Source organism: Urocitellus parryii, chromosome 16, assembly GCF_045843805.1.
Source record: "Urocitellus parryii isolate mUroPar1 chromosome 16, mUroPar1.hap1, whole genome shotgun sequence".
NCBI classification, from domain to species: domain Eukaryota; kingdom Metazoa; phylum Chordata; class Mammalia; order Rodentia; family Sciuridae; genus Urocitellus; species Urocitellus parryii.
Window position 1 is genome coordinate 8,137,840 of NC_135546.1, and position 25,773 is coordinate 8,163,612.

The window sequence follows — 25,773 nt, forward strand, 5'->3', positions numbered from 1 at the left end:
GCGTGTGGTGGAGGGAAACAGCTCACGTGGTGATCAGAAAGCAGAGAGAGAGACTCCACTCTCCAGATATAAAATATATACCCTAAAGCCATGTCCCCAATGCCCACCTCCTGCAGCCACGCCCACCTGCCTTCAGTTACCACTGGGTGAATCCCATCAGGTGATCAATTCACTGATCCGGTTGAGACTCACAACCCAGTCACTGCTGAACCTTCTTGCTCTGACTCACACCTGAGCTTTTGGGGGACACCTCACCTCCAAACCATGAGACTCCTCTATTCAAAAACCGACAATGGCTACCCCTTGCTGGACCGGTCCCTCCTGCAGCGTGTGCTGAAGTGCTACCTGCTTGCTTCAGCCTACACAGAGTTCATTATCTGGGTCTGCAGCTTTGCTTCCTCCTCCTGGGACCCCATTCCCTCTTCTCCTGGTCTGCCCAGGCCCCCACCTCCACTGGGTCCCCTACCCATGTCATTTGCTTGTATCATGCTCCTTATTCTCCGGCCTCACCTGGCCAGAGGTAGGAGCACAAGGACAGGGATGCTTGTCTGCTTCATTCCTGGTTGGTGTCCCAAGAACCTAGGGCTCACGACATCAGGAGAATTGGGAACAAACATGATTTTCGACCTGTTTTTCTGGTTCGGTGAATTCAGGATGTCTGTTTGTCTCAATCTGTCCGCCGAAAACTCGGTAAGATGGGGAGAGATTCTGCTTCATTCTCATTATTTGCAAAACCATTCTCTGCACTTGAGCTCACGCAGGCTGGGAAGGCAGTAAAACGTGGCATCAATTAAAATATTCCAATTAACACTCATCAGGAAGAGCAGCATTAATAATGCAGGGGAAACCAAATTGCCGAACCCGCGCAGCCCGGCCTGTCACTCCGGGTACCGTATGTCAATGGCACGCGATAACGTCTGCTCCTGATTATGAATTTTGGTCAAATAATGAAGGCAATCTTCAAGGGGGGAGAGGTACAGCATTGTGAACGTGCGCCTCCCTATTGGAAAATACCTCGATTCTGCTCTTCAACTTGGTTATATCAGGGCTTTTATCATCGTCATTATTTAAGAGCAAAATTGAGATAGATTTCGGGAGGCTGAGAAATAGGAAATACCATGCTTGTCTTCCAATTACTCCCAGCAGATCGGGAGGCTGAGGCAGGAGGATCACGAGTTCAAAGCCAGCCTCCGCAACAGTGAGGCACTAAGCAACTCAGGGAGACCCTGTCTCTAAATAAAATGCAAAATAGGGCTCAGTGGTGGAGTGTCCCTGAGTTCAATCCGCGGTACCAATAAATAAACAAAAAACACAAGGTACCATTTCATGATGGCTCTGAGTGTGACTTATAATTACTTCTCCTAGTTTTATTGTTCTTATTAAATTTTTACCGACGACATCATCATCATCATCATCTTAATACATCACACATCAACAAAATAAATAAATAAATAAATAGAAATAAAGGGAAAACATCAGATTATCTGGTGCCAAGTAGCTGGGGTGAGAATCCTGGTGTCACCATTGATGACCAGGGTGAGCAACTTATTATATTCTCAGCCTTGGTTTTCTCATACATAAAGGGTCATGTGATGGTACTCACCTCATGGTATTACGGAGAGGATTAAATGAGGTAATACGTGAAAGGCACTTAGAACAGAGTCTGGTACACAGGCAGCTGTCTGTAAGTTTTGCTCCCATTTACTTATTATGCCTGCAACCCAGAGGTGGCTGAATTAGCCATCCCACTTTCAACTCGGCAAACCGGGGTGTGAGCCTTGCTCTTATCCTTTGAGACATAGCTCACTCGCTTCCTCTGAGATCCTTCATATTTTTGCTTCCTCGCTCAACTACGAAGACACATTTCGGAGACCTTTAGAAAAGTCTCCATCGCTTGCTCTACTGGGAGGTCCCTGGTGACCAGGGCCTCGTCTACAGTCTTAAGAAGTCTGTGCAAGTTCAACTCCACAGCCAGGCCGCTGCTGTCTTCTACCTCGCTGTGGTAGAAGAACCACAGAAGTCACCTTGGAACTCGGTCGTTGACCTCCAACAGGGAAGATGGAAATCAGAGACAAACCCCGGACATCAACATGGAGCTCATTGGGGAGCAGGAAAGACATCAGGCCAGGACTTGGAGGGGTGCCACGAGGCTGTATCTGGACAGGAGTTCGTCTCCTGTGTTGAGAACCAGGACCACCGTGGTCTCCACGTTGACAACAGTCTACGTTGTGTGACCGACTTGACCACACTTGATGGTCAAAGCTCTCTCCTAAGGATCCAGCCAGGCCTTGTGGTAGCAGGTGACTGACCCCCAGCGCTGCCTGTGCACCCCGATCTGCCTCGGTGACACAGCACCATGAGCAGAGCTGAGCTGGACCCCGGGAGAAGAACCAGGACACGGATGCCCAGTAGAAAACTCAGGCCTACATTTCCCCCCGCAAGTTAAAAGGCAAAATCAAGCATCTTGGTTGTCCTACGGATGGGTCCCTCATGTACACCGAAGGGATTCTGATGGATGGTCCACTCCCTCGGTGAAAAATACCAGCTTTCAATTCCCACAGAACTTTCTGATAGTCTACAGTGTGGATGGAAGTTGTCCTTCAGTCTCTGCAGGGGCTTGGTCCAGGACTCCCCCACGGACACCCAACTCTCTTATATGAAATGATGCCGTATTTGCATATAACCAACCAGCAACCTCTCTTTAGATTGTCCATTTCTTGGGGCCAAGGGACCCTGTTGGATTCATCGTCATGTTCCCTTCATCATCTACCACACATGGCGCCATACATATTGTTGGAGGGAGGAAGGAAAGAATGAGGAATCGGTGGTGAAAGTCTCCCCACCTCTGAAATGCTGAAAACCATGACTCCACCCAACGTGGGCACCTGCCATCACCTGGCTGGTGTGGCCGAGACCGCTGTGTCACAGGGCACGACTTTCCCACCTTCTCGGCAGTCACAGTGGGGGACGAGAGCTGAAGGGACGGGGGTCTCACTGAGTTGCTTAGGGCCTCGCCATTGCTGAGGCTGGCTTTGAACCTGCGATCCTCCTGCCTCAGCCTCCTGAGCCTCTGGGACGACAGGCGTGCACCCCTGTGCCCGGCTCTCTTAAAGTTTTTTCTTTTTCTTTTTTAAGATGTTCTGTGGTTTTTTTTTTTTTAATATTTACTTTTTAGTGATAGGTGGACACACAATAGCTATTTCATTTTGATGTGGTGCTGAGGATCGAACCCAGTACCCCACATGTGCTAGGCGAGCGCTCTACCCCCGAGCCACAACCCCAGCCCCTCTCTTGAAATGTCCACACCGACCTTATTTTCCTTTAAATTATTTTTCAACAGCATCATTACCAGCTCAGACATGAGGTTTGATTTATTCCTTTTGATTCTTTTCCGTTTGGCTCACGTGAAACTCCTTGAGAAGAGAGATTTTTCTTTGTCAATTTTATATCCACAGGGACCACACGGGGGGCTCCCATGGTCGTGGGTGCTTGTGGTGGGCCCATTCCAGATAGCAAGCGACTCTTCCCTGATCCACCTGGGCATCCAAAAATGTGCCATTTTGAAATATTCCAAACTGGCATATGGATTCTTCCAGCATGAAGTCACTTGAGGAACCGTAACTTGAGAATGAGCCATTGGCCTGACTTTGCCAGGTTTTTTTTTTTGGGGGGGAGCGTGGGGGGTCATCCCCAAGAATGGAAAATGGCCAGAGACCGATCATTAGAGCCGCCGTGAACCACGTGGTTCAGATATCCAGGTATCCGCTCCTCCCTGTATGTATTTCTTGGATTTTTGTCTGAAAAGTAGAAACATGGTATGAAAAGCCTCATGTTCTGGTTATTTCTTCAGACTTCATTCTATTATAAACATCCCCCCCGCCCCCCAAATAAAACATGTCAAATTAATAGAACACTTTTTTTTTTCCTCTGCTAATCAGCTCTGGTACGAATCAGATCCCAGATCCAGCCACAGAGCCCTCCTAAGAACTTCAGGGTAGCTGCAGGGGCGCCCCCTCTCCCCCACGTCATGGACCAAGAGGTGCCTTGGAGAACCAGGAGGCACGAGCCACGTCACTTCTCAGGCCCCGAGGGTCTGACACACACACACTGCCATCTTATCTCTGATTTCTCTTTGTGAAAACCGGGGCGGGAAAACGGCACCCATTGCAAAAAATAAAAAAAAAAAAAATCAAAATAGATGATGAATAAACACATAGCTTGCATGTATATTTGATGATGGTTTTATTTCCAAAACTGTAATTAAATGAGATAAAAATCTATGGTTGAAGTTGCCGAAGCAACTTAAATTCAATATAAATAACAGCTGCTCCTCATCTGGAAATCTCATTTATATACAGAACCTGTTTTTTATTTTTTTTTCCCTACGCCCTTGATTTTTTTTTTTAAACAGTATACAGCCAATCCAGCCTCCAGTAGCCCAGGAAGTATTTTATACTCAGGGAACTCGAAGGAAAGGGGGAGGTGAATGGGCCTTCGTTAAGGAAGGGATTCAATTAATCTATTATTTCTTCTAGGTTTGAATTCCCCCCAAACAATAACTACTATGTGGCAAAGGATGTCCAGTTTGGGGGCTGGGGCTGTAGCTCCGTGGTCGAGCGCTTGCCTAGAGTGTGTTGAGGCACTGGGTTTGATTCTCAGTAATGCCTACAAATAAAATGATAAATAAAGGTTCATTGACAAGTAAATTATTAAAAAAAAATAAATAAATAAAAGAATGTCCAGTCTCTCGGGAGCAATGGATCTTAGTGTGATTGGCATTTGTCTTTATGAATAACCCCTGTTTTATTAGTTCCAAACCCCCAAACTGAGTATGAAGTGAGGTGTCTTCTGTTGGCCTGGAAAGCAAAGTTTTTTTCTGCAGAGCGTGGACAACAAGAAATACTGAGGACATCTCCCTCCTCTTTGAAGCAGTGATCAGTGCTATTTCCTCGCCAGCTTCTTGGGGAAGAGTTGCCTACCTTTTTTTTTTTTTTTTTTTTGGTACCAGGGATTGAACTCAGGGGCACTCGACCACTGAGCCCCATCCCCAGCCCTTTTTTATTTTTTATTTAGAGACAGAGTCTCACTGAGTGGCTTAGGGCCTCGCTGTGGCTGAGGCTGGCTGTGAACTCACCATCCTCCTGCCTCAGCCTCCCGAGCTGCTGGGATGACCGGCGTGCACCACCACACCTAGCTGAGTCCCCTAATTTTAATAAAGATAGAATTTAGAGACACTTCACACAGCATCCATCTTATTTAGGAGGGATGCTGGAAATGGCTGCTCTTTCCTGGGTCATGGTCTGCGCTGCCGTTAATTGCTAGGTAAATGGGACAGTGAGTTGACTGTCCAGGTTTGCAACTCTGAGAGGTTAAGAGAAGAAAAGTAATGGAATGAGAAAGTTTGAGAGGAAGAGATTCCTTTCACTTTGAAGCAGGTTTCTGTTTTTTTTTTGTTGTTGTTGTTGTTTGTTTGTTTTTTTCTTTCATGAGCAATTGTGTGGCTGGTGGCTTTGGAGTCTCTCGGGTTGGATCCTGCTCTGTGTCCCTTGGGTGACCATTTGGACATGCGTTGCTCACAGGCTTGACGATGGCTCTGATGCGACTTCTCCGCATTTTCTTCAGAGAAGATTCATCCTCATGCTACTTTAACCAGTCTGATTGGCCTCTCAGGTGGCCTGCTTATTAAAACTGATCCACTGAATCACACCTGGCTGGTTTTAATTTTTCAGTGGTGAGGAGAAAAGGTTAGGAAGTAAAATATTCAAGACGAAGAGTCACATTTCTTTCTGGGGAAGCGATAATGATCCTAAGTCGGTTGGTCGTTACAGAATTCTGGCAGTGGGTGAGGAATAGGTCATGGTTGGGTGTGTGATTGACTCACAGATGGTAGCCCTGATCACTAACAACAGACCCACAGGGTGCCCAGGGTGCGGGTCTGTGTTGGCAACATCACAGACATTCCCTAGGGAAGAGCTGGGGGGTGTTCCACGTGGTGATATCATTTCATACGCTGACTGTAGGTCCATCTTATACCTCTGAACTTTCATTTTAAGAGGGGTCGGTTGCTGGCTCAGCATCCTTAATTAGAAAAACCTTTTTTTTTTTTTTAATTTGTTCTGATTGGTTTCACATGATAGCAGAATGCATTTTGATACACGGTACACAAATGCACAGCTTCTCATTCCTCTGGCTGTACCTAGTACAGAATCACGCTGGTCATATAACCGTACGTGTACATAGGGTAATGATGCCCGTCTCATTTCACCACCCTTCCCACCCCCACACCTCGCCCCTTACTCCACTCTGCCCAATCTAAAGTCCCTCCATTCTTCTCTATCCCCCTCCCCCCACCATCACGCATCAGCATCCACTTATCAGAGAGAACATTTGGCCTTTGGTTTTTGGGGAATGGCTTATTTCACTTAGCACGATATTCTCCAACTCCATCCATTTACCTGCAAATGCCATCATTTCATTCCTCTTTAAGGCTGAGTAATATTCCATGGTGTGTATGTACCACAGTTTCTTTATCCATTCATCTACTAAAGGGCATCTAGGATGGTTCCACAGTTTAGCTATTGTGAATTGAGCTGCTATAAACATTGATGTGGCTGTGTCCCTGTAGTGAGCTGTTTTTGAAGTCTTTTGGGTATAAACCAAGGAGTGGGATAGCTGGGTCAAATGGTGGTTCCATTCCAAGTTTGCTGAGGAATTCCCATACTGCTTAGAAAGACTTTTTCTTAGACATCTTTCAGAGAACATCCCTGGCCACTGAGCACACAAAGGTCCTTTTAACGTAGATGCTGGAAAACTGTGACACGTGGACCAATAATAGAAGTCAGGCTGACCACCTCCCTCCTTGATATGCAACCAGGAGGGACAGCATTGTTCAATGAATACTCATTAAATGAGATATTATATAATAATAATAATAATTATAATATCTCATTTAATGAGTATTCCAAACCAACAGCAAGAGGATTCCAAACCAAGGAAACAGCAAGTACCAAGGTCCTGAGGCAGGATTCACCATCAGGGGTTTGAAGAACAGAAAACAAAACATGGTTATTACAGAATAAATAAGCAAAAGGGAAAGAGCTAAGGATACAGTTGATGTTGCAGGTCGGGGCCGAATCCCAAAGGGCCTTGGAGTGTAGTGAAAAGTCCACATTTTATTCTAAAATCCAGTCGGCCAAGAGCAATGCACCTGCCCAACCACTGACAGTCCTGGGTCGAGCCACGTACGTAAAGAGATGAATTCCCAGAGAGAAAACTGCGGGTGATCATGGCTTGTGTTTTAGGGCCACTGTCTCCTTATTTATGAGGTGACATCTCCCTGGTCACAGTGACCGTGGCAGGTGGGTGGGGGCCCGTCTTTATGGAGCACGCAGGGAAACTCAGACGCTTTAAATCGAGTTGTTCTTTGGCTCCTTAAATAGCACAAACGTCCAGATAAAATAGAAAGTGTCAAAAAAAAAGAAAGAACCGAGGAAAGGAGAAGGAGTAAAATGAGAAATAAAAAAATAGTTGTCCGGAAAGTCAAGCACACACAGAGTAAAGGGCAAAGTAAACTTTATTCTCTTGTAAAGCCAAATAGTAGTTAAGGGACGTGACCTTGTCAGAGTCTCAAAGAGTCCGTTAGCTAGTAGGGTTTTATTTTTTTTAATTTAATTTTTTTGGGGGGGTATTTGGGATTGAACTCACGGGCACTCAACCACTGAGCCCCCTCCCCAGCCCTATTTTGTATTTTACTTAGACACAGGGTCTCCCTGAGTTGCTCAGGGCCTCACTTTTGCTGAGGCTGGCTTTGAACCGGCGATCCTCCTGCCTCAGCCTCCCGAGCCGCTGGGATGACAGGCGTGTGCACCCCGCCGCGCCCGACTAACGAGTCTGATTTTGTTCCTGTTGTTTACTTCAGTGTGGAACAAGAGGCTGCATATTTGGACTTTGGGGTTAGGAAGGCCTAGATTCTGGCCCAAGCTCTTTCATGTCCTTCACCTGTGACCTTGGATGTTGATTTTTTCCCCCTCTTTCTATTAAATGGGATGGGGAAAGGAACCTACGTCACAGCTCCGTGTGGACTGAACCACTAGACACGTGCAGAGTGCGAGACGGTGTTCTGCGTGCCAGCTCTCAGGGACCCTCTCACACCCCCCCAACGAGACTAAATATTGATAAAAGTGGTCAGATTGCCCAGCTAGCCCGCCACCAGCCTCCTTGAAATGCGATATCGATCCATGCTATTTTTATTTCTGGCCGAGGTTTTGTTCCCAGAAACAGAGCCTAGTGTCATAAATGTGTGGCAAGAAGCCGAAGAGGGAGGTGGGTCCCTTCTTTTGCTCCATACGGGATTTGCTGAACCCATGGGTCTGTGGGTGTCTCCACCCTGCTCCTCTTCATCCTGTCTTTTGAAAGTCTTTATTCCTTCTAGAACGTTCTCAGCACTCTCTGCCCCCCCCCCTCTGTTTCTTTATCTGGCTGTTGAGAACTCATCTTCTGCCAACCCACAGCGCTCTCTGATTGACTGGCGAAGGAAGTAGGAGGTGGCCCGTGTGGTTGAAGTCAGTCGCTTTTCGCGGTAACTGCATGTAGGACCTTGGATAGCAAGGTCAGCACTTTGAAGATGCTGGTGGTTTAAAGTAGTATTTCTAGAATTCCAGAGTCGTATCACATGATAGAGTTTTCGTCTGGCATGCACTAACCTCTGGAAAGAAGAGAATAGAATGGATTCTAAAATCAGCACCCCGGACAGCTCCTAGCTCGGCTTTCCTTCACCCCCTGGAAGAAGTGTTCTGAGATTTCCCTAAGGAGGTTCAGGGCACCAGCTCAGGACTTACAAAAGAACGAGGTCAGAGCCATGTCTGTGAATGAATCCTTTGTAAACTGAGTGCATCTTAACCGAGGAGTATGAACCAGGCCTTCTGTGATCTGTACAAAGATCCCCCCCGCCCAATATTTCAATGTCAAACTAATACCCGGCCCCTTACTTTAAAGGGCCAACAAGGTGGGGTGCTGTTGTCGGGTCTTTAGAGTAACCGTAGGTTTTTGTTTTTCTTCATTTAGTTGTGGCAGAGAAAAAAAGTGATCAGCACCCATCACAGCATGCAAAAAAGTAGCTCAAAATTGTTTGTTTGTTTTTTTTTTTGCTGAATATTGGATAAGCCAATGACAATGAATACCTCAAAGAATATCAAAATACTCACATGCTCATCCGCAAATATCGTATGGTTTCTCTTGTATGTGGATGTACGTGGATTTCCATTTCCATTCACCATATTTCTGCTTGGTATACCGTGTGAAATTCTCAAACTATAGGCTGGGTGAGCAAATTTCCATCATCAGTAAATTATGTTATGCTTCATCTCTGATTTCTGTTTAAAAGTTGCATAGATTATGTCCCTCTTCAAAGTAAGCAAATATCAACTTCATTGTTTTATGAACGTGGTATTTTTCACCTTCGCATTAAAAAAAGTCATCCAAGCCTGACATGTTGGTGTCAGCAACTTGAGAGGCTGAGGCAGGAGGATTACAAATTGGAGGCCCAGCCTTGGCAAATGATCAAGAACCCTGCCTCAAAATTAAAAAAATAAAAACAAGAGCTGGAGATGTGGCTCAGTGACAGAATGTGACTGGGTTCACTCCCTGGTGCCACAAAAATAAAAATAAATGAGTAGAATAAAAAGTTCTACAGACTCTCTCAGACCACCATAGTAAGAATTTTGCAGAGAAAGCTCTGCGAAGCCGTACGGTACCCCTGTGTTTGTCTTGATGGTAAGTCATATTAAAAAATATGTCAGCCCTGGGTTCAATTCTCAGCACCATAAAAACTAATAAATAAGAATAAGAATATGGTCTGTACACCACAAAGGAGTAGACCTTTGGGTTTTGCACCTATCTTGGCTTGAAAACATAGTTAAGGTTTTCAAACGTGTATTTAAATCTCATGATCACTTTTTTCCACAGTAGACTTGACTTGGACCCACTAATGCTACTTTATCTGGTGAAGATCTGGGCTCACTCATTTTTTTCTCAGTGAGTCACTTTCTGAAGACTTCTTTCCTATGATGCTCCCGAATGATGACGATGATGGACTATGGACTATTAACTCGGGGCCGTGCAATACGCTCAGAGGCATGCACACATATACACCCTCGGGGAACAAGTGGCAGAGAGTCCAAAGATCATTTTAAATATGCCGCAGAATAATGGGCTTTGGGCGAGGTCTTCAAAAACACCTCTTTCTTTGTGTAAGTGGCACAATCACCATTATGAAAAGTAGATTCATAACAAATGCATCGCTTGACCATTTTCCCGAGTCGGTATTGATCTCCTTATTGATTGCCTCTTTCGAAACGGGAGGAAGCCGTACTACAGGGAACGGGTGCTGACAGTTTCTTTTTCGGAGGCTACCCTATCAGAATTCACAGAATCTAGGTCTAGCCAAGTCAGGAAAAAAAAAGGGGGGAGGAATTGTTTTTTTTTTTAGCTTGAATTAAATAATAAGTGCATTAAAAAATATATGGTATCAGTTTTCATTTTTGCTTTTCTCCCTAATTTTTCTATTTTTTTCCCCAAACTACAATGTATGTTATTATCTCCTGAGCCTTTCCTGGGCATGTTTAAACTATAGTTTTTATACCCTCCTCTGGGAGGTCCAGTCTGCGAATAGTCTCACCTTTTCCTGCCCAAGTACATAATGGCTAATCTCTTCATGTTGGCCTTAAAAATCAATTTGCTTTATTCAGTCTTATTACTTCTTAAAAGTCAAAAAAAGTTATGCATCCGGCTAATGAATGCGATCGACACCATCAAGTAGAGCCATTTATTTTTTTTTTTGAAGTCTATACATTATATATCTGTGAAGTATGCACAAAGCTGGAGACGTAAGCTGTCTTAGAAAACCACGGATGTCCTTTGTCACACTCTGGTGTTGTATTCAGGTGTCCGTAACCGACTGCGTGAGCTAATGAGAGCAAGGCACGGGAACTGTTCCCCTTCCTTCTTGGGAAGGTGACCATCCTGCCTTTTCATAGGGTCTTTTCTCATTATTTTCTTCCTGTTGAACTGTACCCGGGGCTTCAATCCCGGAAGAGAGTGCTCACCCTCAGGAAAATGCAAAAGGAAGAAGAGAAGATTTAGAACCAAATGTACCAACCCATCCGTGGTCCATTGGAAAGGTAGATTCTTCTTACAAGCTTGTCGAGTGTAAAATCCATCCACATGAACTTCCCATTTGTCTCTAAGGTGTCCACTAACAACTGATTCGAGACGACTTCTTGTCAATAGCTTCACCAAGTCAGGGAGGAATCCCTGGATGCTGGTGGCTACAGAGTTGTGTCTTTGGATGGACCAGAACGTGACTGTATCTTTCCAACCACTTCCCACGTGTGTGGAGCACACGGGAGGGAACTCTGAGCTTCAGCGATGGTACCTGTAAACTGGGAATGGAAGCTATAAAGGGATTAAATCAAGGCAAACAGAGAAAGCACTTGGCCCACGGGTGACCTCGATACATTGTGCCCGTGGGTGCTGTGGTGGGTTTCTGAGCAATGCTCATGGGCCCAGGGCACTCTCCGTAATGCCTCCTCGCTATCTCAGAAAGCTGCTGCAGATGATCATGACCTGGGTACCAAAGCTTTGGAGAGAAAATGACTTTGAGTGTATTATTTTATATATAAGATAAATTATAAATGTTGCTGGTGAAAGCTTTGCTACAAAGCAGAAAGGCATTTTTTAAAAATGCCCATTCACACACACGCAGTTCTTCAAACTGGAAGATTATCATGTTTCTAGCAGAATCTGAATAGATCGTATATGAAATGATATATGAAGATACCAATTTGGGACCTTCCGTCTTTTCCTAAACACACGTGTAACTAGTGTGTATTTTGATTTGCATCCACCACTCGTTCTAGGGTGCCATTGCTAATTGGAGCCTTTTTATTGAGGTAGGGAGGATACAAGAGATTGAATTCAGGGGCACTCAACCACTGAGCCACCTCCCCAGCCCTATTTTGTATTTTATTGAGAGACAGGGTCTCACTGAGTTGCTTAGGGCCTCGCTTTCTGCTGAGGCTGGCTTTGAACTCACGATCCTCCTGCCTCAGCCTCCCGAGCCACTGGGATGACAGGCGTGCACCACCACATCTAGCTGGAGCCCTTTCTATAATGCACTGGTTTGGGGTATGATTGCCACAGAATCCCAGCATTCCCTCATGGACAGAAAAAAAAAAAAACAAACATTAAGTACCCACCTTTCACCCTGAAGTCCTTGTGCTTGGCTGTGAGCTTTTCAAACATCTCATTAAATCTCGGCACAGTGCTTCTTCATTTAAAACGAAGCCCACATTTATTCTCCGTTTATTTATGATAAATCCGAGACTGACCCAAGGTCAGCACTAGTAGTAAGGGGCAGAGATGGTTGTCAAACTCTATCAGCCCACAGACGTCCTCTCTTGTCCGCTGCGTGGGTAGGAAGGGTTTACCATCTGGACACGGCTTTAATTAACGACTAAGAGACATTTCTAACTATTTTTCTCAAATCCTAAAGGATTGCAATATACTCTGAATACCCAGATCTCGTAGAGCTGAATGAAATTCATAAACTCCAGAGGAAGAAGCAGGATCCAGTTCTTTTAAGCCCAGGGCAGGCAATTAAAAAAAAAATCATTGCATATAATACTTTTCTTTCCTGATTCTTAAACCATGGTTGGTTTTGCCTGGGCGAGACTGGATCTCTATTATCTATTGGTCCTTGATTTTTGAGTCAACTCTGGAAATGTTATGGGATATCTTTAAAAAAAAAAAAAAAAGATGTCCATAAGTCACTCTAAGAGCCTGTGTGCCGATGCGGCAATTCAAACGGATTCAGTGTCTCATTGAGGAGGGAGGGTTTAAAATGTGAAATCTACAATGAAGTTAAAAAAAAAAAATCTCTGGCTTAAGTCTCTTTGAAGAGCATTTCCTTAAGGAGAACAAAAATCCGATCCACCCTTACCTGGTGCCGATTGGATAAAAGGTGATTCAGATCATAGTGCCCTTCTGCTTTGTGCTGAGTAGGTGTGAGTCCTTCACACTCTTCTCAGACCTTGACTCTGGTGGCCCTTGGGTCCCGAGGTCAGGTGGCAGGTGGCAGTTCTGCCCACTAAACTCTTGAGTTGCGACGGGACAGATTCTGTGTTCGCACAGTGTTTGCACCCTGAGCTGGAAATCGGGTGGAACTTCATGGAACTTTTGTAAACCTCTGAATGGCGAAAACAACCACGGCTACACTTCCAACTTTCCTAATCCCTACGAAAGAAATCATCATGAATAACAGTCACTACTATTATTTTATCACATGATTGTGTGATGTAAAAAGGTAAATAAAATCAGATCTGTTCCATGATGCTTTTATTAATTTCAGTGCCCTGAGTCCTCCCTGAAACCAGAGGTGGATGTAGTAATGGCAGGGAGACGATCTAGGTTTCTCTGGATGCAGTCAGTCAGCTTTCCGACACTGTGACAGACGACCTGAGAAAATCCACTCAGAGTAGGAAAGGTTTGTTTGGGTCCTTGGCGCCATTTTTTTTCTGGTCCTGACGGGGAGGCAGAACAATCAGGACATTAATTTGTTTTAGACACCAATAAAGTGAAGTGGCACTTAAGACCCTCCCATTTGGGGGGGGGATCAGAGAAAACACATCTTTTGAACAACTGTGTGTGACACTTGATTAGATATAGCTTGAGTGATAATTGATTTTTTAATTTGTTCCAATTAGTTACACAAGACAGTAGAATGCACTCTGACACATCGTACGTAAATGAAGTGTAACTTCTCACTCCTCTGGTTGTACACGATGTAGAATCACCCCGGGCGTGTGATCATAAGGCACCTAGGGTAATAATGTCCGGTTCATTCTACTGTCTTTCCTACCCCCATGCCCCTTCCCCTCCCTTCACTCCCTAACCCAGAGCACTTCTGTTCTTCCCTGGCCGCCCCCAATATGGTGAATTAGCATCTGCATGTCAGAGAAAACATTTGGCCTTTGGTTTTAGGGGGATTGACTTATTTCACTTAGCGTGATATATTTTCCGGCTCCATGTATTTACCAGCAAATGCCATGATTTCATCCTTCTTTAAGACATAGTAGTAATCCATTGTGTAATATGCCACAAATTTTTTATCCCTTCATCTGTTGAAGGGCACCTAGGCCAGTTCCATAATTTGGCTCTTGCGAATTGAGCTGCTACAAACATTGACGTGGCTGTGTTCCTGCAGTAGGCTGATTTTAAGTCCTTTGGGTATAAACTAAGGAGTGGGATAGCTGGGTCAAATGGTGGTTCCATTCTAAGTTTTCTGAGAAACACCTTACCGCTTTCCATAATGGTCGTACCCATTTGCAGTCCCACCTGCAATGTGTGAGTGTGCACTTTTCTCCATATCCTCACCAGCATTTCTTATTACTTCTCTTTTCCATAATTGCCTTTCAGACTGGAGTGAGATGAAATCTTAGAGGGGTTTTGATTTGCATTTCTCCAATGGCTAGAGATGTTGAACATTTTTCTCATGTTTGTTGATCGGTTGTATTTCTTCTTCTGTGAAGTGTCTATTCATTTCCCCAGCCACCTCATGTACCAAGTGCTTACTTATTGCCTCAAACTGTCATCTTTGGGTTCACATCTTATGCACATCTTATGTCTCTAAGCAGACTTGACCTCATTGAGGAAATAGAACTTCATTCCCAAAAGAGCCAGAAGTGTGCCTTCCCATTATTTAACAAAGTGCACAAGAATGTCTCAAAAACTCTATATATAGTGTATCTATTTGTACTTATATATACATTCATAGGTATGTGTGTAATGATAAAGACAGTGTGTGTCATCTTCTAGGCATATATGAATACAGGGAAAGGAGTATAACTGTATACCATGGAAGGGCTCCTGAAGTGAGCAGAATTGTTACAAAGCATGCATTTTCACCAGGCACCAGGTGCACACCTGTCATCCCAGTGGCTCAGGAGGCTGAGGCAGGAGGATCGTGAGTTCAAAGCCAGTCTCAGCCAAAGTGAGGTGCTAAGCAACTCAGTGAGACCCTGTGTCTAAATAAAATACAAAGTAGGGCTGGGGAGGTGGCTCAGTGGTCTAGTGCTCCTGAGTTCAATCCCTGGTACAAGAAAGAAAGAAAGAGAGAGAGAGAGAGAGAGAGAGAGAGAGAGAGAGAGAGAGAGAGAGAGAGAGAGAGAAAGAAAGAAATCCTGCATTTGCATTCTGATAATAATGTCTAATTATAGAGAAGTCAGTGGAGAGGCCACAACATCTTCAGATCTCAATTTTTTCACCTCCATCTGCACCAGACAATTCCCGTTGAATCATCTGGAATGATGGACATGTTCTCCATCTGTGGTAGCCACTAATGCTGTGTGGCTATGGAGCACTTCAAATGTGGCTAGTCATGTCTCAGCTATTTTGACTCTAAATGGGTGGCAAGTGGCCACGTCAGTGGACGATCTCACGATAGAACCCAGGAGCAAGGGACAGCGTTGGTATGAGAAAGCCACATTCGGATCGCCTGCTGCGGGTGCTCCCAAGGGTGACTTTCCACTCATCCCTCTTTTTTTTTTTGGAAAAATCGACCCTCTCCCACGATATCTCAGCCCTTTAAATCTTAAACGCCTTTCCCTTTATTTCTCCCCACAGATCTTGAGAACTTTAAGACGAGGACGAGGAGCACGGTGTCCGTCCGCCGAGGTCAGGGCATGGTACTGCTGTGTGGCCCGCCACCCCACTCTGGAGGTACCCATCCATGCGCCACCGACACATGCACATCTCACTGGCTGCCATTTTTCTTGCAGAATCTTCCCCCTCTCGGCACCGGCCAAGGGGACAGTGTCCTTTACAGAGATTCCCAGAGTCCCTTCCCGTGGAGGAAGAGCCATGGCGTACACCTCCCAAAATGAGGATAGGAAAATATCAGATGTGCAAAGGTGGCTGCCCACGGCTGCTTGCCTGGCCCAGGGGGAAAGTCACCGGAATCAGCCAGAGTCACAATCCGAGCTAAAGCATCTAGATCTTGTTAGCACTCGATGGGGTTAAAAAAAAAAAAAAAAAAGAAAAAAGAGAGGCCCGTTTCACTTGACCACTCTGCTGGATGGGGTGCCCCATGGCTCCGTGGCCATGGTGAAGCTGACTACGCAGAGTGGAGCTGGTGTCAGACCCCACAGAATGGAGGCTCGGTCCTGCAACACCAGGTCCCATCAGGTGGCCGCGGCAAGCTTCCGACCAGCTACGTCTTCCTTGGGTTTCAGGGTTTATGAGAATGGTAGTCTATTCAACGTCTGTTGTGGTTTGGAGGTGAGGTGTCCCCAAAAAGCTCCTGGGTGAGACAATGCAAGGAGGTGTGGAGGAGAAGTGGTGGGGTTGTGAGAGGCTCAACCTGACCAGTGAGTGGATCCCCTGGTGGGGTGCACTGGGTGGTGCCTGGAGGCAGGTGGGGTGTGGCTGGGGGAGGGCGGTCCCTGGGGTCCTGCCTTTGGGGTATGTATTTTATATCTGGAGAGGGGAGTCTCTCTCTCTCTGCTTCCTGACCACCATGTGAGCTGCTTCCCTCGGCCACTCTCTTCCACCATGGTGTCCTGCCTCCCCTCGGGCCCTAGGAATAGAGCCGGCTGTTCATGGACCTAGACCTCTGAAACCATAAGCCCCTAAATAAACTTTTCCTCCTCTACAATTGCTCTGGTCAGACATAGCAATGAAAAAGCTGAGTCAAACAGTGTCCCTTTACCCATTTAGGTAAGGAATACTGAAATGGATGAATGTGAATAGCCAGATAAAGAGAGGAAGGTCAAGAGCCCGTGAGCACCGGACACAGATGTGGGTTCCATTATTTAGGCACAATGGATTGAACCATTGGTGGATGATACCTGAGCTCCCCATCAGCTGCCTATCAGCTCCTCTTCCCTTCCCAGAGGTGGGCGTGGGTGGTCAAGTGGGAAGTTCCAACTCTCTGGTTGTATGATCAGTCCCTGTGATCCTGCGGGTGTCTGGGGGCCCGCCAACAGCCACCTCACTAGCGAAAATGCAGACGTGGTTATTAGGAATAACCAAAGGTGCTTTTTTTTTTCATCAATATCCCTCAGGGAAGTACAAGGGGTTTAGCAGATTTGTGCTAAGAACCCAAGGAGGGGGCAGAAATCAAATGTCTATTTCTTATTAACCACAGTGACTCACTGTCAGACCAAGAACCACAGTCACTTTGTCACAGAATCCAAGATGGCTTTGTGGAGACCCAGCCACTAGATCAGTTAGGGATGTGTTTTGAGTATAAAAAACTGAAAACCCAACTCACTTTGGCTTAAATGCCTTAGACTTTGTTGTTCTTATATGTAAGATTGTCACATGTGTACGATCTAATGCTGGCTTGTGTGTGTGTGTGTACCCAGGTGTGGAACCCAGGGCCTCACACGGCACTCTACAATCCTTATTTGGTTGGTTGATTGGTATTTGATCATCGAACCCAGGGGAGCTTAGCCACTGAGCCACATCCCCAGTCCCTTTTTACATTTTATTTAGGGACAGGATCTCACTACGTTGCTTCGGACCTCACTGAATTGCTGAGGCTGTCTTTGATCTCGAGATCCTCCTGCCTCAGCCTCCCGAGTCACTGGAACTGTAGGCGTGCGCCATCACGGTGCCTGGCCTAACACAGTCATTTGAGGGTGTCTTATAAGCCACAAGCCCTTCCTGAGTTCCTTCTCTGAGGCTCTTAGTGTGCGGTCTGGCTGAGGCACAGGGTCTGCGTTCCCATCCGGAAGAAACAGAAAGAGAGCAAGGATCAAAGGCAGAAGAAGTTTTTCTTCATTTCAATTGACCTTGATTCTGAAGAGTCTGCTTTGCCTGAGAACCTTGCCCACCTCCCATGGACCACTCCCTTGGGGGGCAACAGAGACGGAAAAATCAAGTACTTTCTGCAGATGCTTTCCTGTCCCAAGACATACCAAGGTTTCCTGAAGAAGCACAAACACGGAGAGACATCAGGCAACTTGCCGTGTCTGTGCACGGGACCTGGGATGACCTCGGGGCCAATGTGACTGCCCAGAGAGGGTTCAGGGGTGCGGAGGTTTGACAAGGAGGGATATCGACACAGAGGTGTGTGATGACGGGTTCGATCAACTCCGCTCTTGCTGATTGAGGCTGACATTTACTGTGACACCTCCTGTCCCAATTATCGCCTTAATTTTCTATCTGGTCCTTCCGTGTGATTGATGGGACCAATTTCGCATAAGCTTAGAATTTGAAAAACACCCTTTTCTTTTGGTCGGATATTCAAAAGCTGCAACTCTTCCTTTCCATCCATCCACCTAACATTTCTAGCACAAAGTAACCGTTAGCAAAATCTCGGAAAGGCTGGCACGTGAAGCATGCGGTACTCGGAGGCAACTTGGAACAGGAAGGCTCCCTGAATCTGGATCAAGAACTTGGAATTGTTAGGTTCTCTGTTTTTTGGAGATGAACACTGCATCCAAGTCTGATTGCTGTCATTCATGCTGGGGAATGGTTTTTTTTGTCTCTTTTGGACTTTATTTTTTATGTTAGTCTCAGAAGCACTGAATTTGGAGTACAGGTGTGTATTCTTGTTCCAGTTCTGTTTCAGAACTGTTCTGTTTCAGGTAATTATTTGAAAGGAAGCAAACATCTTCAAATCTGTATGCCTCACCCTAGTAGGTGAAGAGATTAAAGGGATCCTCAGATCCCTAATCTTCACGTAGTTATTGCTCAATAAAAGCTAAGACTCTTCTTTGTGGAATATGTTTTGCATTATGGAAGGTCTGTCCTTTATATAAGGAAATCACTTCATTCATGGACGTACGTTTGGATTCAGGAGAAATTTCCTCCGACTCACGCGTCTCTTCCGCATATGAAATCTGATCAAAAATAAAAATGGAAGCTTTTGCTGGTTTCTTCTGTTCTACCAGAATGTTAAATGTCTCGTAAGGTGGCGGCAACCCTGATAACTCATCTCGGAGGTGTGTTTGCAAAGCCCCGCTCCTTTCTGGAACTTATGACTTCAAGAAAGTCAAGACACAGGAGTGGGTGTGGCACAGTGAGCCTCCTGAGCATCCTGCCCTGGGAGAAATTCATTCCACATTCCCACAGACATCTCCTGAAACACGCTGGTCTCCGCGGGCAGCAGTTGGCAGCTCTGAAATCCGGTTCTTCCTGGGGCTGTGCTGACATCCCTGACAGTGGTGATGGTGAGAGATAGGGAAATAAATATTCTCATGATGGGCGCTATGAGGGACCGTGTGTAACACTCAGAGTCACACTCTGAGCAGGGGCAGGCAAAGAGCAAGGAGATTTTTCAACAAAGCAACAAGGAGAACCTTCAAGCCTGGAGCATCTCAGGCACCCACCACTTTGGGGCAGTAAGTCTTTCCCTGATTCCAGTTATGCAAAAGCCTTCTGAGGAAACCGTCCGGCCTCGATTCTCTCATTCCTATGGCAAGCTGTGAATTACCCTCAAAGCTGGCAGAGTCACCCCGAGCTCCTGGCCGTACCGTGCATTCTAGAAACCAGCATATGGTATCCCAGTTCCAATTGCAAAACATCATGCGGAGGGAAGGAAATGAGTCAGCCGTTCATGATATCAGTGGGGTGCTCAGTCATGGCATGAAATCCATCGTAAGGGACGCTGCTGCGTGTCCTGCTGCAAAAGCTGTGCAGTGTCAGAACCTCTTCAGAGAACGTGGACATGGGCAGCCGTCAATCCGTTTTGAAAGGCCCTGTCTTTCCGACTCTCCAGCAATGGCTGTGTGAAACACATTGTAGGCTCTTGGTTTCTGTCCATGAATTCGGAGATGACGTCATGGCATAGATTTTCACCATTCGACGGTGAGGCCAACACGGAAAAGAACAGAAATCACGCTGGCTGTCTTGGGCGCTCCTTTCCTTGAGAAACGGAGTTTCTAGAATGTTCTAGAATGTTCTGGAATGTTCTAGAATGTTCTGTCTGCGTTCTGCCAATTCCAGGGTCACTGAGCACCAGGGATGCATGACCTTTCATGGAAGCTCTTATTAAATAGGGACAGAACTGAACTCCTAGGAGATTTTTCTTTCCAATGTTATTTAAAGTGCCAGATTTTTTCATCGGGGAAATTCTTACACAGGGTCCATCAAGGGAAGTTTTGATCCAGTACCTGTTTTTTTTTTAATATGTCACCAAGATCCTGGTTACTCAAAAGGTGGGTCCAGCAGCACTGGTCTCATTTGGGAATTGGTTAAAAAGAGAATCTCAAGACTCCATCCAGGGCCCAGGATCCAAACTTGCTTGTATTAAGATCTTCCAAGGGTCATAGGTCGGGGGAGCCCTGAGCTCTGTCCTGTTGCTCCTACACGTACCCCACCTCTGGCTGCTGGTGGTTGGGCAATTTTAGATTCAACCTATTAAAACCAGGGGTGTTAAGGTTTTGATGCAAGGTACCTCCCCAAAGCTCCTGTATATTTCTGCAGAAATATTCAGAGGTGAGATGATCAGACTGTGAGAGCTGGAACTAGTCTGTCCACCCTAGTTTGAATGACCTGATGGTAACTGTGGGCTGGTGGGGCATGACGGGAGGAGGTGGCCCTCTGGGGACTGTCCTGGAAGAGTGCATCTTTCCCCCCTCCCTCTCTCTCTGCTTCCTGACCCTGCCGTGAGCTCTGAGCACCTCTTTTCTGCCACACCTTTCCACCATGATGTTCTGCCTCCCCTTGGGTCCCGAGCAATGAAGTCTGCCATCTATGGACTGAGACCCCAGTCAACTTTTCCTCCTCTAACTTGTTCTTGTAAGGTGTTCTGGTCACGGTGACACAGATCCCTACAAACCGTCCATCCAAGGAGATTTTTTTTTTTTTTATCCATACCTTTCTTTATACGTCACCAAGATCTTCGCTACTCAAACTCTGGGTCCATAGACCAGCAAGCAGCACCAGTCTCACCTGGGAACTGGTTCCAGAGACAGACTCTCTGACTCCACCCAGGGCCCACAGAATCAGAACTTGCTCCTGGGAAGATCTCCCAGGGATCATAGGTTGGGGGAAGCCCTGAGCTATGGAGCTGTGTCTGTGGCTCCAACCCCAGCAGAAGCACCTAGAATCCTTGGACTTCACGTCTTTGGTTGTACCCACGGGAAATCAACAAGGAAGAGATGACCAGATTGTCTTGGGTACTCCTATTTAGGAATAGCCTTTGTATTTGGCCAGCTCTTACTCTATTGTTAACGGTTCAACAGTGACTTTTTTTTGAGGCTTTATTTTTGAACTGCAAGGTGCTACCGACATATTCCCTCCATTCATTGAAACTTACACAGTCTCCTCAGTGTGGTGTGCGCCTCCTCCTTCCTGGATCTTGGCTCCCAAAATAACTCTCAGGTGCTCACACTGTATTCAGATAGCTGAAGGAAGCTTCCTCTTTGTCCTGTAGATAAAAAAGACAGGATAAACGTAGCAGCAATCTGCACCATGAAAACGTCCAAACATCCTTGTCTTCGTCAGACTTGGCGGGATCGTTCTCAGCGGCTTGAGCTCACATCGAAGTTACATCCGAAGACAATTCGTCTCTGACAATCGGTGATTCTTGGTTGACCTTCGCCTAACAGCTCTCGGGAGGCAAATGCTTCCCACATATATCTTTCTCAGGGATTCCTATGGAATTTCTGTCTATCAAGATAAACTGGTCATGCTCTGACACCGTGGCTTTATAAAAAATGCGGACTTAGCTATTCTTCTGATATTTAAAAGTTGCTCTTGAATTTGCTCAAAATGACAATCGAGGTCAACTCTACCAATAGTCTTCTCACAGTCTAAGCCCTGCCCTGCGTGATTTTTTTTTAACATCTGGATTTTCTGTTTCATATGTACAAATATGACCCCGGACTTCATTTTGTCTCTTTAGGGGGAAAAAAAAAAAGTATAACGTGACCTTAGGAGGAGTCAAGATTAAAAAAAAAGTATATATGAAATCATGTTGAGTAGCCAGGTTTTTTTTTTTTTTCCAAATTGACTAGGGAATATCATCTTCTGCTTATCTCACATGACATTTTAAGCACAATGTGAGATATTAAAAGTGGCTGTGAAGTTGGCCTTTGACTTAATTGTCACGAGAGGCTGTAGGAAGATCTGTCTCTGCTCATCATGGGATCCTGCTTGCGGAGGCCTCTGGGAATGAGGAGGACCCAATATCCCACTTTCCTTGTCTCATTCATTGCCCGTGGGGAGATCGGGGAAGGTGCCTAAATGGATCCCAGTCTTAAAAAGACTTAATAACAAATGATAAATAATGGTGTCAGGGTGGCGAGTCTTTGTGGATGGGCCCCCGCTGATGTAGCCAAGCCCCTTTCATGTGACTTGAGAAGTGACTTCCGGGAGAGATGCCTTACCCCTTGGAAATAATTTTAAAACCATAGGTGCCCAGTAGGTTAAGGCCAGCCTCCTTGGAGGTCAGCGATTCAGAAGAGGCTCTTTCATCATGGAGGCAAAATGTGGACTTTGGCCGGAAGTGATGGCGCACGCCTATAATACCCACAGCTCAGGAGGCTGAGGCAGGAGGATCTCAAGTTCAGAGCCAGCCTCAGCAACCGTGAGGTGCTAAGCAACTCAGTGAGATCCTGCCTCTAAATAAAATACAAAATAGGACTGGGGAGGTGGCTCAGTGGTCGAGTGCCCCTGAGTTCAATCCCTGGTACCAAAAAAAAGTGGGCTTTGTGATGTGGACATGGAACCCCAGGAGATGATGTTTGAAATGTGTTTTTGGGTGGCACTGAACTACTGCGGCTGGACCATTCCTCAAGAATGTTGGGGATTGGTCTGGCTCGTTTGAAGCTACCATCTATAAGGTAGTTCCTATGGAGGACACCGACCTACTTCTTAGACAGGAAACTTTATCTATTCCCCTTAAATAGATGTCTCTCTCAATTCCATGAGAAAAGGCTAACATTTAGTTAGAGATAGGCCAAGCACCCTCCTACAGCATCTTTTTTAAAAAAATAAATGGGGAATTAATACTCTTAAATCTTGTTTGATGCCCCTTGACAACTCTACTATGTTCCTGTGAAAGATGAACTTGGACTCATCAGAATGGAATCCACAATTCCCCCCTTTATCTCTCTTCCCACCTTGTCCATCAGAGGAGGCTCCAAGACATTAGGGATGGATCAGCCTAGAAGAATGGGACACAGGGAATACTCTCCTGCATTGATTTAGCCTTCTCTTCTACCTACTGAACAGAAAAAAAAAATGAGACACATTGATCAGTGACTACTTTTTACATATCAGCTGACCCAAGGACTGGTGGAGAGTTGCTTATTTTAGGGGGACAGGCTACCGGGAGTATCTGTCGTAAACACCAGGCACAGGATGCCTTTCCCTCAGTCGTGGGATCCATTAGCTCAAAAGAAGTCCGCAAAAGAAGCCAGAAGGAGGAATTGGGGCCAGTCACCTGCTTCCCTGCTACAGCCTGAGACCGGAGGTGAATATTCCCGAGGTCACTTACCTCATTAAGCGCATTCTGCGCAGCCACGGACACGGTCTTCGCCTTTGAACTGACCTGTCCACTCGATTTAAACTTGAACGTGTCGTGACTCTACTTCTGAATGCCTCCACGTCAATGGCTGTAGGAAAAACAAGAGTTTGGTCTAAGTAACAAACATTCCCTGTTCAGCGAATAATTCTGCACCTTCTGGTGAGCCCCAGTGTCTTAGATTAACCCCAAAGAGGATCGATGGTCGTCTTTTTTTAAAAAAAAAAAAAAACGTTCCCCCAAAGTAATAGCTGTCTATCTCCTTCCTATCTTAAGTCTTCTTTTATTTCTACCCAAAGAGGTGTTTAAGCTGTTGTTAAAACTATAGCAAGTCTAGAAATAGACTCACCTACTTAATAAACGGGAGTTAGTGTGATACGATTCATTCCGTTGCCTAAAAAGGATCATTTAATTTTTTTTAAATGACTGGTAAATTTTAAGGAATTGTTTTTTCTATCTCTTCTTTCCCTTCTTTGTTTTTGTGCAAAGGTTTCCATGTAACAATTCTAATTAATGAATGATGGCCCCAATTTTTCCACCTCTCTCCTCACAGTCACTCTGTACTTATTTTCATAATAGGTACAATGTGTTCTGTAGATTTTTAAAAAATTCTTTTTCAAGTAGTAGATGGACACAGTACTATTTATTTATTTGTTTATTTTTATGTGGCGCTGAGGATCAAACCCACATGGGCTAGGCAAGTGCTCTACCACTGAGCCACAACGCCAGGCCCTGGATAGATAGATTTTAATCCAAGTGAGGGACGTCTCTATTTTCTTTTCAAACATCCCCACCCCTTAAAAATAAAAAAATAAGAATGACAATTGATTTTTTTTAAAAAAAAGATGATCTCCAGGTCTGATCTGTAGAATTAAAGGCCCAATGATCAGGGAAAGTCAGAGGCAAGCGCATTAGTACCAAAAGGAACTGGCAGCCAGGCGCAGAGGTGCACGCCTGTCACCCAGAAGCTGGGGAGGCTGAGGCAGGAGGATCGAGAGTTCAAAGCCAGCCTCAGCACTGGTGAGGCCCTAAGCAACTCGGTGAGACCCTGTCTCTACATAAAATACAAAGTAGGGCTGGGGATGGGGCTCAGTGGTCGAGTGCCCCTGAGTTCCATCCCTGGTACCCCTCACCGATAAAAAGGAATTGGCATTTGGAAAGAGGGACTGGGTCCATACCCCTGAATGGCCAAGCCACTGTGACCCCGCACAGGCTGAACCACAGGCAGAGCTCTCTTCCAGGGGCCTCTGGCCTAAAAAGCAGTCAGGGACGGTCTCGTGTGGGAACATGAAGGGCTCAGAGATGTGAGAAGCACAGGAGGCACCCAGCGGAGTGCTACCGGGGAGGCACCAGTGGGAACAGAACAAATGATCAACCCTGCTCTCTCAGCAGCGTGAAGCCGGCTGAGCGTTTTATAAATAATCCAGGGGACAGCCACCGCGGGATACGTGCAGCCGTTCTTGTTTTGATGCTTGCTGGAAATAGACTCAAGGATGCTCACCCTGGCAGCTAAGAAAAGAGATGAGCAGTTCCAGCAGCGATTCCCGCAGCGACTCAGATGTTTGGTCAGCTCCCTGCATCATGACGCTGCGTGGACCTGGGCAGGACAGGCATGCGGCCCTCTCACAACGAGGACACGGGGCTGTCCTGGAAGTTGGGAGAGACTCTGGTCAGGTGCTCAGAGGAGGCATGGGTACTGTGGTCAGGGATCCGGATCCCGCGTCTCTTAGGCACAAATAAGAAGTTGAGCTTTTTTTTTTTTTTTTTTTCATACATCTATTTTTAACTTTCCCAGTTTGGGTTTCAGCTCTTTGGGAATAGAATCATGGAAGTGGACCAAGTTCAGGAACAGAGAATGCTGTCTCTGTGGGCAAGCTAAGACAGAAGATTGCAGCATCTTATCTACAGATAGGGTCAAATCCTTTGATTCTGTACAATATTGATTCCTACGACATTGTATGAATATTGGTTTAAAAGAAAAAATGATGGAATCAGCCAGGCATGCTGGTGCCTGTCATCCCAGCAGCTCGGGAGGCTGAGATAGGAGGACCGTGAGTTCAGAGCCAGCCTCAGCAAAAGCAAGGCGCCAAGCAACTCCGTGAGACCCTGTCTCTAAATAAAATACAAAATCAGGCTTGGGGATGTGACTCAGTGGTAGTGCCCCTGAGTTCCATCCCCAGTGCCAAAAAGATACAAAGTTTAATTTAAGTGACTCTGTATTTATCAAGGACAAACAGTGT

The 25,773-nt window shown here is 45.8% G+C and overlaps 1 protein-coding gene across 6 annotated transcripts in view; it reads left to right on the top strand.

Annotated features, from left to right (window-relative positions):
* Positions 1-25,773, top strand: part of LOC113178803 (contactin-4) — a 259,228-nt gene that overhangs the window by 45,355 nt on the left and 188,100 nt on the right. For all 6 annotated transcript variants that reach the window (XM_077793439.1, XM_077793441.1, XM_077793440.1 and 3 more), the window contains exon 2: positions 15,679-15,774. In XM_077793439.1, the coding sequence (XP_077649565.1) occupies positions 15,679-15,774 (96 nt within the window). The remainder of the gene's footprint in view (positions 1-15,678; positions 15,775-25,773) is intronic.